The sequence below is a fragment of the Phocoena sinus genome, chromosome X (assembly GCF_008692025.1).
Source record: "Phocoena sinus isolate mPhoSin1 chromosome X, mPhoSin1.pri, whole genome shotgun sequence".
Classification (NCBI taxonomy): domain Eukaryota; kingdom Metazoa; phylum Chordata; class Mammalia; order Artiodactyla; family Phocoenidae; genus Phocoena; species Phocoena sinus.
In genome coordinates, this window is record NC_045784.1 from 15,786,476 (window position 1) to 15,800,668 (window position 14,193).

Genomic DNA, 14,193 nt, shown 5'->3' on the forward strand with positions numbered 1-14,193 from the left:
AATTTTGATATTAAGGTTTTATTGATCTTATGAAAAAAATTGGAGAGATTTACATCATTTTCTATGGTTTGGAACTTAAATCCCTTGTTCTCAAACTTGGCTATACATTATAATCACCCAAGGAAATGGGAAAAAAAAACTACTGATACCTGAGTCCCACTCCCAGAGATTCTGATGGACACCTAGGAGTCTCCATGTGATTCTGATGTGCAGCCAAGGATGGGAATCACTGGTTTAAGTAACATTAAAACTATTTGCTCTTGAAAATTGAGATAGAGCTCTGCTATAAAGCAACATGCAACCAATGCACTTTTGAAGTTTTCTACTTCTTTTGAATCAGTTTTGGTAGCTTCTAATTTTCAAGAAAATCCTCCATTTCTCTAGATTGTCAAAGTACATTGCCACAGATGCCAATATTATGTTCTCTCTCTCTCTCTCTCTCTCTCTCTCTCTCTCTCTCTATATATATATATATATATATATATATACATATATATATATAGTTTTAAAATTTGCTTCTGTATATATTTGTCTTTTTTCCAATCTTTAATCTTACATTTATTCTCTTTTTTCACTTATCCTCAATCAGGCTCATGATGAGTTTTATCATCAATTTTATCAATTTGTTCTTTCAAAGAATCACCCTTTGGATTATATAGCTTTCATTTTTTTGTTTTCCATTTCATTAATTTCAGCTTTTATCTTTATTTGATTGGTTTTATTTTTATTTTTCTAATGTCTTAAGATGAATACAGTCTTTCATGTGCATCTTCTTTAATAATAAAGGCATCTAAGGCAATGCATCTTTTCTAATTTTAGTTTTAACTGAGCCTTCTGTTGAACTTATAATATTGCTATTGATTTCCTCTTTGATCCAATGGTTATTAAGACTATAATTTTTAATTTCTAAGGATCTTAATTCAAGAAGCTGGAATTTTTTGAATCATATTTTTATTTATTTCAGATTTTATTGGATTATGATATGAGAATGTGTTCTATGAAATGTTTCTTATTTTGAATTTGTTAAGGATTTCTTTGAAATCAAGTATATGATTGATTCTCATGAAGCCTCTGTGGACAAATGAAAAATTAATTGTATTCTCTATTCATAGGATGCAAAGTTCTTCATATATCTATCTATTAAGTTCATTAGTTGTACAGTTGACCCTTGAACAATGCAAGAGTTAATCCACGAATAACTTATTGTCGGCCCTCTTCATCCACAGTTCCTCTGTGTCCACAGATTCAACCAACCATGGACCATGTAGTACTGTAGTGTTTTTTTTTTTTAACCTATTATATAATGAAATTTATTTATTTATTTTTTATTGGGGTATAGTTGTTTTACAGTGTTGTGTTAGTTTCTACTGTACAGCGAAGTGGCATTCCCTGTGCTATACAGCAGGTTCTCAAGTACTGCAGTATTTACTATTGAAAAATATCTGCATATAAGTGGACCCTTGTAGTTCAAGGGTAAACTGTATATTCAGTTTTTTCCATCTATATCTTTCTAAATATGTATATTGTATATTTCTGTGTAATAAATTACCCCAGTACTTAGTGGCTTAAAACTGCAAACATTTAGTATCTCACAGTTTCTATGGTTCAGAAGTTTGAGTGCAGTTTAGCTGGGTGGTTCTGGCTTAAGGTCTCTCATGAGCTAGCAATCAAGCCTATTGGCCAGGGCTGCACTCATTTGTAAGGTTGACTGGGGTTGACAGACCCATTTCCAAGATTGCTGACTCACATGGCACAGCATTTCAGTTCCTTGCTGGCTGTTGACAAAACAGCCACATGGGCCTCTCCACAGGGTACCTGAGTGTTCTCATGACATAGCAGCTAGCTTTCCCCAGAGTGAGTGATCCAAGAGAGAGATCAGATAGGAGGCTGCAGTATCTTTTATGACTTAGTCTCCAAAGTTGCACACCATCACTTCTGCTTTTTCTTATTCCTTTCTTAAAAGCAAATCACTAAGTCCAGCCCACATCAAGGAATGGTAAATTAGGCTTCACCTTTTAAAGGGAGTGTCAAATAATTTGTGGACATTATTTTAAACCAATAATTTGATCTGAATGATTTACTATGTTTGTATTTTTAAAAAAATCTTCTTGCATTTATAGTAGCTAAATATACAAAGCAAAAACTTGTTCTTTTGTTTATTGAATACAAATTTATGAATTGTATCTTCTTTATAAAGTGCCTGTTATTATGATATAATGTTGCTTTATCATCATGTTTAGCACTTTTAATACTAAAAATTCCACTCTATCTAATATTAATATTTGCATTTTTGCTTTTTCTTTGTTGTATTTACCTTGTTTTCAGTCTCTCTTTATTTTTTTCATGTGTATTTCTCACAAACTATACATACCTGAGTTTTGTGTTTTAATGTAGTCTGGTAGTCTTGGTATGTTAATGGTAGAATTTAACCCACTCACATTTAGTATAACAACACATTTCTGAAAAATGTCCTTCTATTCTACTTTGTTTACTATTTATTTCTCTTTGTTTCATCCTTTTTTCCTTTCTTTTTGCTGTTTTGGTGAAGTTTTTTAAATTATTGTTTTCTTTGGCACTTTTACTGTGCTTTTCCATTCATTAGTCATTGTCTTCCCATTCCTGACATTTCTAATAAATGATGTATGTATGTATACTTCTCAAATAGCTATAACTTTATTCCTCCACCATTAGCCTCTCTCTCCTCCAATAAGACAAATGTATTTGTTTTCACATTTTCCATGTACATCTCCCATTCAGATGAGATTTGTAGAGAATTTTACTTTTCTCCCTTCACCTCTCCTACAAATCCTTAGCAATTGTTCATGCCATATTTTTAGTTCTTGACCATTATTAGATTTCCTTCATAGTATGTCTCTTCTATTTCTTGAATCCTTGCTTTGTACTTAAACACAATTTCCATATTATTGCTATTGATTTATATTTAATTATATATTGCAAGGTTCATTGTTCACATCTGTATTCTTTCCTCTTAGTCTTTCCCTGGCTTAAGGACTTTTTATTGTTACCGCTATTATTTGGTTAGAATATTGTCTTGAGTATTTTCCTCTATGGGGCATGTGGGTGTTAGATTCTCTAAATGCAAGCTGCTTGAATGCAGGGACTTTGTATTGTTTACTTCTGTGTTTCTAACACCCTAAAACTGTATCTAGTACATAACAAGCAATCAATACATGTTCATTGAGCATAGAAATCATGAGCTCTTTCAAACTTCAGGCTGAAGTCTCTTTTTAACCATAGAAAATTCCCTCTCTTATTTATGTAATTATTGCCTCTTCTCCATCTGTTCCTTTTTCCTGATTCTGGAATGCTTATTATTGGCACATTAGTTCTCTTGGCTCTGAACTCTAATCTCTTACTCATTCCTCATGATTTCCATCATTTTGCCTTTTGCTCTGTGTGAGAGATTTTTTATCTGCTTGCTCTTTCAGGTCAGTAATGTATTTTTCAACCATTCCTTCTTTTAGTTAGCGCCAATCTATTGCTATTTTAAATTTGAATAGCATATTTTTCATGCCAAGAATTATTAACTTTTTGTTCTTTATTTCATGGTACTCTTAAAAAAAAAAAAGTGTCCTCTGTCTCCTCCAGCGGTCTTGTCTCATTAAGGGATCGCACTTTGGCAGATCTGATTGGTCTGCCTCTCTATGGTTACTGGATCCCCTTAAGTACTAGGTTATTTCCATTTTTAATTTTCTGCTTAAGCTAGGTTAAGCCTCTCCATAGTTGGAGGCACAACACTTTCTACTCTTGCATCAAGAGTGTGAGAGGAAGTCTCTATGTTCCTAGGTGTCTCTAAATACAAGTATTAGTATTCTTTTAGCTTCAGAGATGTAAAAGAAGTTCTCCTATACTTTTTCTGGTAAGATCCAGATCCCTCTCTCCCAAGCAAGACCACACACGTGCTCTGAGGCAGGGTCTCTCCTTAATCAAGGAGTCCACATGTCCTCTCAGACCTAGTTCTTCCATGGCTCTCTGCTGCTGCTCCTTGAGCCCCCTTCAGTCTTGGACATCCCAATAGAACCTATAGCCTTCAGCACCTCTCAGACTTCTCCAGCTTACTCATCCCAGCCAGCTGAAGGCTGAGGGAAGGAAGTGTATCAGAGATGCAGAATCATTCCCCTTTTCTTTACGTTTTGATGACCAATAGCCTATATTTTTATAACTGGCTCACACTATCTAAGCCCAGTGTGAATAAGGTTATGTGAGTTAATGTATAAGAAAATATAAAATAATGGGATCTTAAAAATAGAAATAACTTGGAGGCCATAATAAAACGAATCTTTTAATTTGTATGGTGCTTTATGGTTTTCATGAAATTTTATACACACAGTCTCATTTGAGTTCCGAAGTAGCCCTGTGTGATAAGTATGGAAGTTATCATTCTCATTTAACAGATGAGGAAACTAGAGTTCATAAAGATCAAATAACTTGCCCAAGGACAGGCACATGAGTAAAAGTGGAGCTGAATTAGAGAATAAGTCTTCTGGCCCAGAACACTACACCACTGCTTGCTTGTTTGTTTCCAGTTGCCTTCAGGACATGTTTCATTGCATAATGATTTCTGGGATCCCCAAGTTATTTGCTACAACTTGTATTATATTTTTTCAACTATTTCTATCATATTGATATGAAAATTTTTAAATGTATATAAATACTAGGTGGTGAGTATAAAGTAATAAGATTTTCTTATGTAATTTGAAATCTAATAAAAAAGGAATTTGAAAATCATTTGAGAAAGATTAATATAACTAGAATACGTGCATTATTTCTTGAAGGTAACTTTTTTGAAGGAGGACATATATTAGGATGTATGAGTACTTAAAATTTTCTCTTTGTAATGTATTTTTTAAACATTTGAATTTATCTTACTATGCAGTAGAAATGCACTCAACCATTTCCCTACCAGGCATGACGTGTTTTATCTTAGAGTTTAGTGGTACAGAAGTAAACGAGCGAATAGCTGCTATAAAGACCAGACCTTTGTCCTGATCCCAGTCCTTTTTTGTGCTAACACTGTATCTTAAAGTATTATCTCATACTCAGGAGTGGTAATCAAAATATTGAACAACAAATATGGCCCTGGTCAGTGAGAAGTCAAAACACATGCCTGTAACACCTGGTGTGATCGTATCAGAGCGTACTGATGGTGTGTTAGCCCTGCTCACAGTTGGGCAGTACCTTACACTTTCCTGAGTGCTTTCATACCCGTTCTCTCATTTGATCTGGGGTGGGGGGTGTGTGTGAAGAATATAGTGTCATTCCCTTTTTTCAAATTGAGAGAATCACAGCCCAGAGAAGTTAAATAAGGGTCCCTTAGAATGAACGACATTTGGCTCTTAGTTTAGTGTTCTTCCTTGGGTAGAAGTTTCCCTCTTCTACCTAAGGAAGAGATGAGAGTAACCATTTTTATTTTATTTATTTAATTTTTGTTTGTTTTTTTAAATTAATGAATTTTATTTATTTTTGGCTGTGTTGGGTCTTTTTTCACTGCACACGGGCTTTCTCTAGTTGCGGTGAGTGGGGGCTACTCTTTGTTGTGGTGCACGGGCTTCTCATTGCCATGGCTTCTCTTGCTGCAGAGCACAGGCTCTAGGTGTGTGGGCTTCAGTAGTTGTGGCACGCAGGCTCAGTAGTTGTGGCTCACGGGCTGTAGAACGCAGGCTCAGTAGTTGTGGCACACGGGCTTAGTTGCTCCACGGCATGTGGGATCTTCCCAGACCAGGGCTAGAACCCCTGTCTCCTGCATTGGCAGGCGGACTCTTAACCACTGCACCACCAGGGAAGCCCGAGAATAACCATTTTTAATAGGACAAATATCAGGTTCTTTCAGAGAAAACTCATAGTAGGTGGTGGTGAGTAAAATGAGCAATCCCCATCCCCCTGGAGTCTTCCTGTCCCAAGCTAATCCTTCACTTCCAAGGTCCCTTGCAGGAGATGACTGCCCTGGAAAGTGAAACTGGCTTGAGTGAGTGAGCAGATTTTTCCCAGAACTGACTCAGCCTCTTTTCTCCATATCCACATGGACATTAAGTACTAAGTGTTACTTTTAAAAGTACATTCTTTTAACTGCTTGTTTTTCTCCTTCTTCCTTCCACAGAATGGTCTCCCCTCAGTGAGCAACCCATATGTTTTTAATGGTGACTTTGTGGATCGAGGAAAAAATTCCATGGAGATCCTAATGATCCTGTTTGTGAGTTTTCTGGTCTACCCCAGTGACCTGCACCTGAACAGAGGCAACCATGAAGATTTTATGATGAATATGAGGTAACCTAGGCCTGTGGATTTCCTCTTTTGTTTCCTGTTCTGGAAAATGCTGCCATGTTTAGCTCCTAGCGGAGAGTGAGAGGTGAGTGTAGAGAAGCAGGGATGAGGAGAATCTCAAGAAAGAGCTCAATTCTTACAGCGATTTACCTCCCCCAATCTTCTGCTGTGTGAGTGAGTATAAATTGCTCTAAAGTTCCCTTCCTATCTTTTCTTCCCGTTCTTCCTTCGCCCTTCTATTATGTTTTCTTCTTCCCGTGCCCAGCCTTCACAAGCCAAATTGTGTGCCGAGTAGACGTGTTAGGCCAGGTTTGGAGGTGTGGTAGGTTGTATGAGCAGGTTTAGATGGACTCATTCTCTTGCTACTCTTTTGGCTTGCATCACATGTTGTCTCAGAAACTAGTACTGTGTTTTTCACTGATGTGTATATTTTTTATGACACGGTGATTGCTTTTGGCATAGTTGTTCATAAACATATTTGAGAACAGCTGTAACATAGCGTTTCAACTATCTGACTCACTGGAGTTTTGGGGAATAAAGATTGGTTAAATGGTTTACCAATTTTTGCTGAAAGGCACAGTAAGTGACAAATGTTCTCCTTTCTCTTCTTTCCTCCTCCTCCTCCTCTTCCCCTTCCCCTTTCCCTTCCTCTTTTTCTTCCTCTCCTTCTTTTGTTTTTCTTGTTTCTTGTTTTATGAAAAACAGAATCCAGTTTGCTGTAGGGAAGTAGAGGGCATGGCATGTTTCATGCTTCGGTCCTGGGCTTTTGGGTGCCTAGATCAAAGCTCAGCAGCTGATTAGTTTTGTCTTTGGGGCAGTTTTGGCGCTTGGCCTGAATACAGTTTCAATTCTAATCCTCAAGTATGGAAGCAAATGATCAGATTATGAAGAAAAAAAAATCCCAAAATCTCAAGGCTACCTTCAGAGAACCATTATATATAATATAGCTAAATCTGTTTATTTGGGCATGCCATTTATCCTTCCATTTATTTAGCTAGTCAATTGTATTTATCTAGTGCCTACAATGGTTAGTGAAAGAGACATGGCCCCTGCCCTACTGGAGTTTACATCTAGCAGGGAAGACACGAGTTGAGCAGGTTTTTCAAGTGTGATGAGTTTGTAAAGTGGGGGATCCAATCTGTCTGAGGGGTGATTGGAAGGTTCTCCCGTAGAAGTATGGCATTAGCTTGAGACCTGGAGGATGAATTAGGCGATCAAGAGAGGACCGTGGCCAGGGGGATGAGAAACTGTTCCACAGTGAGGAGACAACTTATGCAGAACTTGAGAAAGGACTTTTTAGACTTGAAAGAAGTTCAGGATGGGAGGAACAAAGACTGAAGGACAGGATGGTACCTGATGGGGCTGGAGACGTAAGAAATGATTGCAAAGAAATTTGGGCTTTCTCCTGAAGACAAGAGAAAATCATTGAAGAGTATTATACAATTTGTGTTTTAAAATGCAGCAGGAAGATTAGTTTGGAGGGGGACAAGAATTGATATGGGGAGGCCAATTAGGAAGTAGTTGAAGAGATAGATGATGGAGTCTCACTTAGACTTGGGTGGTAAAGATGGAGACCCAAAGCAGTAGATATATTCAGGAGGAAGTTTAGGCAATGATTTAAGGCTTGGTAACGTGATATGGGGGACTTGAAAGGAGAGAGAATTAGGGATGACCTCCAGGTTCCTAGCTTGAATTTGCAAGATCACTGTTATTAGGAACATGATAAGTGGAGAAAGTTGGGGTGAGGGAGAAGGATGAGTTCAGTTTGGGGTAAGCTGATTCGAGGTGCTGTTGAGTAGGCAGGGCTGAGTTCATCTTGGAAAACATAACGTTACCCTGTAGAAGCTTCACATGATATGATTTGCATGGAAACCTGGAGTGAGTATGCTGTGCTCTGACTTCACTGTGTTAAAGGTGTTAAAGGTATATATTATTATCCTAAGGCAAGGAAAGTAATTGAGAAAAAATTTTCATCATTAATTCTCCCTTAGTGACTGCTATTCAGGCATTAAAATTCCTGACACTTTCTATTAAAACCCTCAATACCATTACATGAACTCTATCAGAGAGTATAAAGAGCCAACTTGTTATCTTCTAGGCTTTTCTTTGTCTTTATTCAGTCTTTTTGCCCCCGATCATTCATTTACTATAAGATACAGGATGTCTGAGAAATTCTATCTAAATGAAAAGCATTCTCCCACACACTGTCCCCCAGTGGCCACAGCACACATCTCTGAATACTTACAGTACTTACACACCTGTGCATACCATGTATTTCTTAAGTTGTCCTGTAATTGTTTCATGAAAATTTATCTTCTTTTCCCTAAGCTCCTTGAGGATAGGGACAATGTCATCTGCTGCTTTTGTTCTTTCCCATCGTGCCTAGCAAAGTCTTGGATAAGTAATCGTTCCAAATAAAGTCTAGTTTCTTGAGTTCTTGATACTTGTGGTAGCGAGATGGCAAGGGCTCCCTTTTCTGCATGACTTGACTCATGTAAATAGGAGTTCTCAACATTCAATGAAAGAGTTGAAATCCCATTGTCTTTTTTCAGGTATGGCTTCACAAACGAAGTTTTGCATAAATATAAGGTAAGGCTCTTTTTTTTTTGCATTTTCTTTGCTGTTTATACATAGAAGTTAAAAAAAAAAAAAAGCTTCAAGAAGGGTGAGGGGAGAACTAGTCAGAATTCATGCCAATAATATAAAAGCACAAAAGGAAGCCCTGGCCATAGTGAAGACCTGTTTTTCTTTCTAGACACAAGCTTTTTCATTGTGACTTCTGTGTAAGTTCTAGCATAGATACAAACATATTCCATTGTTTTAAAGGTACCTGGGATTTGCTCTACTGAGGTATGGTAAAACATGCAGACATGGAAATGACTGTCATGAAGGAAAAGGTTTTTACTCACAGTTCCTTAGAAACTGGAGGCATGGCACACCACACCCGCCGGCCACATGGGGAAGCACTCCGGGGGTCAGTCAGAGGCGGAGGGAATGCAGGCAAACATGTACAAGAGCCTTTATTGTGGTTTCCTTGACATGGACAAAAGCCTTTATTGTGGTTTCCTTGGGAAGAAATGGGTGAGACATTGTAAACAGGTTTAGGATTGGCTAGTTTGAATAGTTTTAGCAGGCTCTGGGGCTTAGGGCTTGTCCAAGGTTGTCTGGTATCTGGCCCTGGGGTGACTGGAGCTGAGAATAGTGAGTGACCCTGGGTGTGAGAATTCCATAAAGGACTAGTTGGGAGGATAGGCTCTGGATAGTTTGGTTTGCATATGAAACGTAGCCTCATTTACATACAAAAGGCAAGTCCTTTACTATCCCTAGGAATTAACTAGCCCTGGGAGGGGCAGTCTCTTCTCAAGGGTCAGCAAGGCGCCAAAATGTCAAAGTATCAAAAATACAGACTAAAAAGACATGATTAATGCATGCTTGTTGGTTAGTGATTCCATCCTGACCTTCTTTGGGTGGCATGAAAACTGTGGGGTTTTGTCCATATGTTGGGACTATTCAATAAACTTGAACTATCAGAAAAACAAACTTACTCAAGCTCTTACTTACAGCTACATGGGAAAAAAATCTTACAAGTCTTGGAAGACATCTATACCTGGCTCCCAATTGGTACAATCATTGACAATGAAATCCTGGTCATACACGGAGGGATATCAGAGTCCACAGACTTGAATTTACTCCACCGTATAGAAAGAAACAAAGTAAGAAGCAGTGTTTGCATGAATGTTGTCTCAGAGATTTATAAAGGGATACGTACCTCCCTTCATTTATTATTTTGTATTGATTCGTGTTTTAGTGGTTGCTGTAACTCTGAAAAGATTAGTACAAGTTTTAAGAAAATCTATGATTGCATGATAAGGAACTAAATGGATAACTTCTATATATGGAAAATGCATTGTTAAAAATTCATGGTGAGGGCTTCCCTGGTGGCGCAGTGGTTGAGAGTCCGCCTGCCGATGCAGGGGACACGGATTCGTGCCCCGGTCCGGGAAGATCCCACATGCCGCGGAGAGGCTGGGTCTGTGAGCCATGGCCACTGAGCCAGTGCTCCGCAATGGGAGAGGCCACAACAGTGAGAGGCCCGCGTACCGCAAAAAAAAAAAAAAAAAAAAATTCATGGTGAAAGTGGAAAAATGAGGAAATATCGGCATTTCGTATAGTTTCTAAAAGTGAAAAATCCTGATTTTTGAAAAGTTAAAATTTCTACTTAATTAATTAAAGTTGTGGTAAAATATACAAAACATAAAATTTACCACTTTAACCATTTTTAAGTGTATAGTTCAGTGACATTAAGTACTTTCACATTGTTCTGCAACCATCACTACTGACACCACCATCCATTTCTAAAACTTTTCATCTTCCCAGACTGAAACTCTACCCATTAAACAGACTCCCCATTCTACCTTCCCCAGCCCTTGGCATTCTGTCTTCTGTCTCTATGAATTTGACTGCTCTAGGTGCCTCATAGAAATGGAATCATACAGCAATTTATTTCTGAATTGGTGTGATTTCCCTTATATATTCCAAATGGCTCAGGGTAATCTGGGGGGGAATATTTTAATATTTCAACTTAAGCAATCATATTCAATACAGCAGAAGCAGAGCAGGAATATGTATTGACACTCTGAGGGTAGTGGGTGTGGGGGGCCTGTGAAGCTCCCAGCCGTAGTGAACAGAGTCTTTGGCTGGGCCTTGCAGAGTGACTGCAATCGTCTTCCGCCTGTACCAGAGCCCAGCCAACACTCCCAGACTAGGGGGTAGACGGGGTGCCAGGTGGGCATGAGGACCAGTGGCAGCTCTGGAGCCAGGTGATCTTGTACGGTCCTAGTGAGAAACCTAAACCCTTACTCCTCAGGACTGATAATCGACTTCCAACCAATCTAAGCAAGTGGGGTCTAGAGCTAGAATTTAATTTGATATGGACAGAAATGTGATTCCTGTTCACCTTGAGTTTTTTTTTTTTAATATTTATTTATTTATTTTTGGCCACGTCGGGTCTTAGCTGTGGCACGCGGGCTCCAGAGTGCGTGGGCTTTGTAGATGCGGCATGTGGGCTCTGTAGTTGTGATGTGTGAGCTTAGTTGCCCCGCGGCACATGAGATCTTAGTTCCCCGACCAGGGATCGAACTGGCATCGCCTGCATTGCAAAACAGATTCTTAACCACTGGACCACCAGGGAAGTCCCACCTTGAGTTTTTAGAGCCTTTATGCCTTTATACACATATGAATGATAATATTGTTGCTAACTCCTTCTCATCCTTTTAATTTCAGCTTAAATATACACCCCTCCTCTGGAAAGTCATCCATGACCTCCACACTAGATCAGGTCCCCTTCTGTGTGCTTTCAAGCCCCTTGTACATATCCTTCATAAAAGTTACCAAAATTAAATAAGCAGTTGTAGTACTGTTTGTTTACCATCCTCCCCTGCTTCTCTAGTTCACTGATACAACCCCAGCACCAAGATGTAGTTAAGTATTAATTAATGTTTGTTGAATATCTCCTAAGAGGTTTAAGACCAAAGTAGGGCAAGTGTAAGATAAAACTGGAAAAAAATCTTTTTACAACCCCTTTCCTGATTCTGTGGTGATTTTACATACCCCAGTCCCCAGCCTCACCCAGTGATGACCATACTTCCTGGTTTACACCTGTTGTCTTGGTGTAGTTATTAATAGCATATCCCTTTACTCTCAAAAGTATCCCAGTTGCAGTAAATTTTAAGGTACCTAGTTTAAAGCACCTTTCTTATAATATCAGCAAACAGTCAAGCCAATAAGACGTTTCAATCAACATGGGGTAGTCACTGTTAACATAATGAGTGGATATGATTCTAGCCAGGAGCAAGGGAACATGATGTTTCTGTCAGTCAAATATTGGCAAGCACGTGGCAGGAATGCAACAGTCCACCACCACTTGCCCTATGACAACAGCGCTAATCAGCCATGGCAGCCAGTACCAAATGATCAGATTGAAAGCTTTTCCTTTCCTGAGGTTAACCTGAGAAGCCTGGCCTCTCTAGGGCTATTTGAGATATTAAGAGCATGTGTCTGGAATGCCCATTACTGTCTCTGTGGAGACCCTAAATTGAGAGCCACCTTAACCTAGCAAACACCATGGAGCTCTGATATCAGACAGATGTAGCTAGCATTACATCCATTACATCCTGCTTCTGCCACTTCCTGGCTGGGTGACTGGGCAAGCTGCCAACGATTTCTAAGCCTCAGTTTCCACATGTATACATTGAAGCTAAAAATACCTACTGTATTGAATTGTTGATTAAATATAATTACCTAGATGAAGAAAATGGCATAGAGAAAGCTTTGAACATAACTCTCTTCTGCAACTCTCTCCTCCTTTTCCTGATACTTAAAACTAAGGTTTGAACTTCAGTCACCAAGACAGACCCTGGGGAGAAATTTTGGGGCCAGGAATTTTACCAGGATACCTCAAATTTCACCCCCTTTGGGGATCATTGTTCCACCTACTGAAAAGACTGGCTTTAAAGGTAGAAATTTGACTTGTGTATTTTTTGTCTACCCTGCCTAGAGTGAAGTTGAACTGGTAGCAAGTGCTTGTTGTGTGAAACGTAATTGAACTGTAATGGAAGTAGTAGGTTCAAGCCTTTGGAACTCTACCAGATGAGATACAAAAACAGGTTTTCAAGTTCAGTTTTATAACCCCCACTTGCCCATCTGTTTGGACCCTCCAAGTGTAGGGGTGACCATGCTTCCTGGTTGATACCTGCTGTTATGGTATAATTGTTAATAGGAGAGGGGTGGGATTGGGGGAACCTGATGACAACCTCCATTCTAGGTTCATTAAATGTATTTTGTAAGGTAGGCAGGTTGGGGAGGAGGGTGAATGCAGAGGGACAGAGAAGGAAGACTCTATAACACTAAGACTCTGGTTTAGTATTTTTCAAACTCCCTCGCAGGGGTTGTGAGAAGGGATGGCTAGTAGGACCCCCAGGAGAAAATGATGATGTGGTACCTTAGCAGGGGCTGGACAAAGTATCCTGATCCCAAGTGGCCTTGAAAACGGTGGAGCCACATGTACTTAAGAGACCATGTGGTTTTGCCCTGCCTGATGACCTTATCAGAAGTGAGTTGTGTGGAGCCACGTCCAGAGTGTCCTCCCAGAATATTCTGCTCTGCCTAAGACCTGGCGACATTTGCTGGTGGGGAGACAGGGAGGGTAGGCTGTGAACTCACTAATAATAGCTGAAATTGAACTCCAACCATCTCAATGAGACAGGACCTCAGAATAAGGTTCAATTTTATTTTTGAAAAACAAAGGTAAGATTTTATATACACCCTAGTTTATAGAAGAAGCTTAAGTGCCTACCACAGAGAATTGTCCATCACTGAACTTAGGTCACCAATGTAACAGAAGTATTATTTCAAATTGTTTTGTATAAAGGTATGGTACTGCAAAGAAACAAGTATAAAATTACAGTCTCAAGTTATGTAAGGGAATGTAGAAGGGATTATAGTAATTGATGTACTATCAGAGAGATATTTTATTTCCAAAGAAATACATTGCCTTTGTTACTAGGATTAGAGAATGTAATCAATTGCTTGCAGGTCAGACTGAGAACCCAGTGCATTTAAGTTGAAGGGCTTCCGAAGTTTTCAACTTATGTTCCCTTTGTGCACTTTCCTAGGCACAGATGTACTTTCTCTCATTTCTCCTGGAAAACACAGCAAAAGGAAGAGCAACCATCCTCTTGAGGTGTTTCTGAACTCTAGGCCTGTTAGTTCTCTCTCTTAGCCCCATGTATAGATAAAGGCTCAGAGGGAGACTAGTTTTCCCTTAGCATCTTCTTTTTCCTGTCAGGATGCCACAGAACGTATCTCTACTGATATCTGTGCCTCTGGGGTCTTTTAGAAACTCTAATGGGA

At 39.1% G+C, this 14,193-nt stretch overlaps 1 protein-coding gene across 1 annotated transcript in view; it reads left to right on the plus strand.

Annotated features, from left to right (window-relative positions):
- Window positions 1–14,193, plus strand: part of PPEF1 (protein phosphatase with EF-hand domain 1) — a 144,947-nt gene that overhangs the window by 96,977 nt on the left and 33,777 nt on the right. The window contains exons 9-11 of the mRNA XM_032620331.1: window positions 6,119–6,285; window positions 8,835–8,871; window positions 9,846–9,995. Coding sequence (XP_032476222.1) covers window positions 6,119–6,285; window positions 8,835–8,871; window positions 9,846–9,995 — 354 coding nt within the window. The remainder of the gene's footprint in view (window positions 1–6,118; window positions 6,286–8,834; window positions 8,872–9,845; window positions 9,996–14,193) is intronic.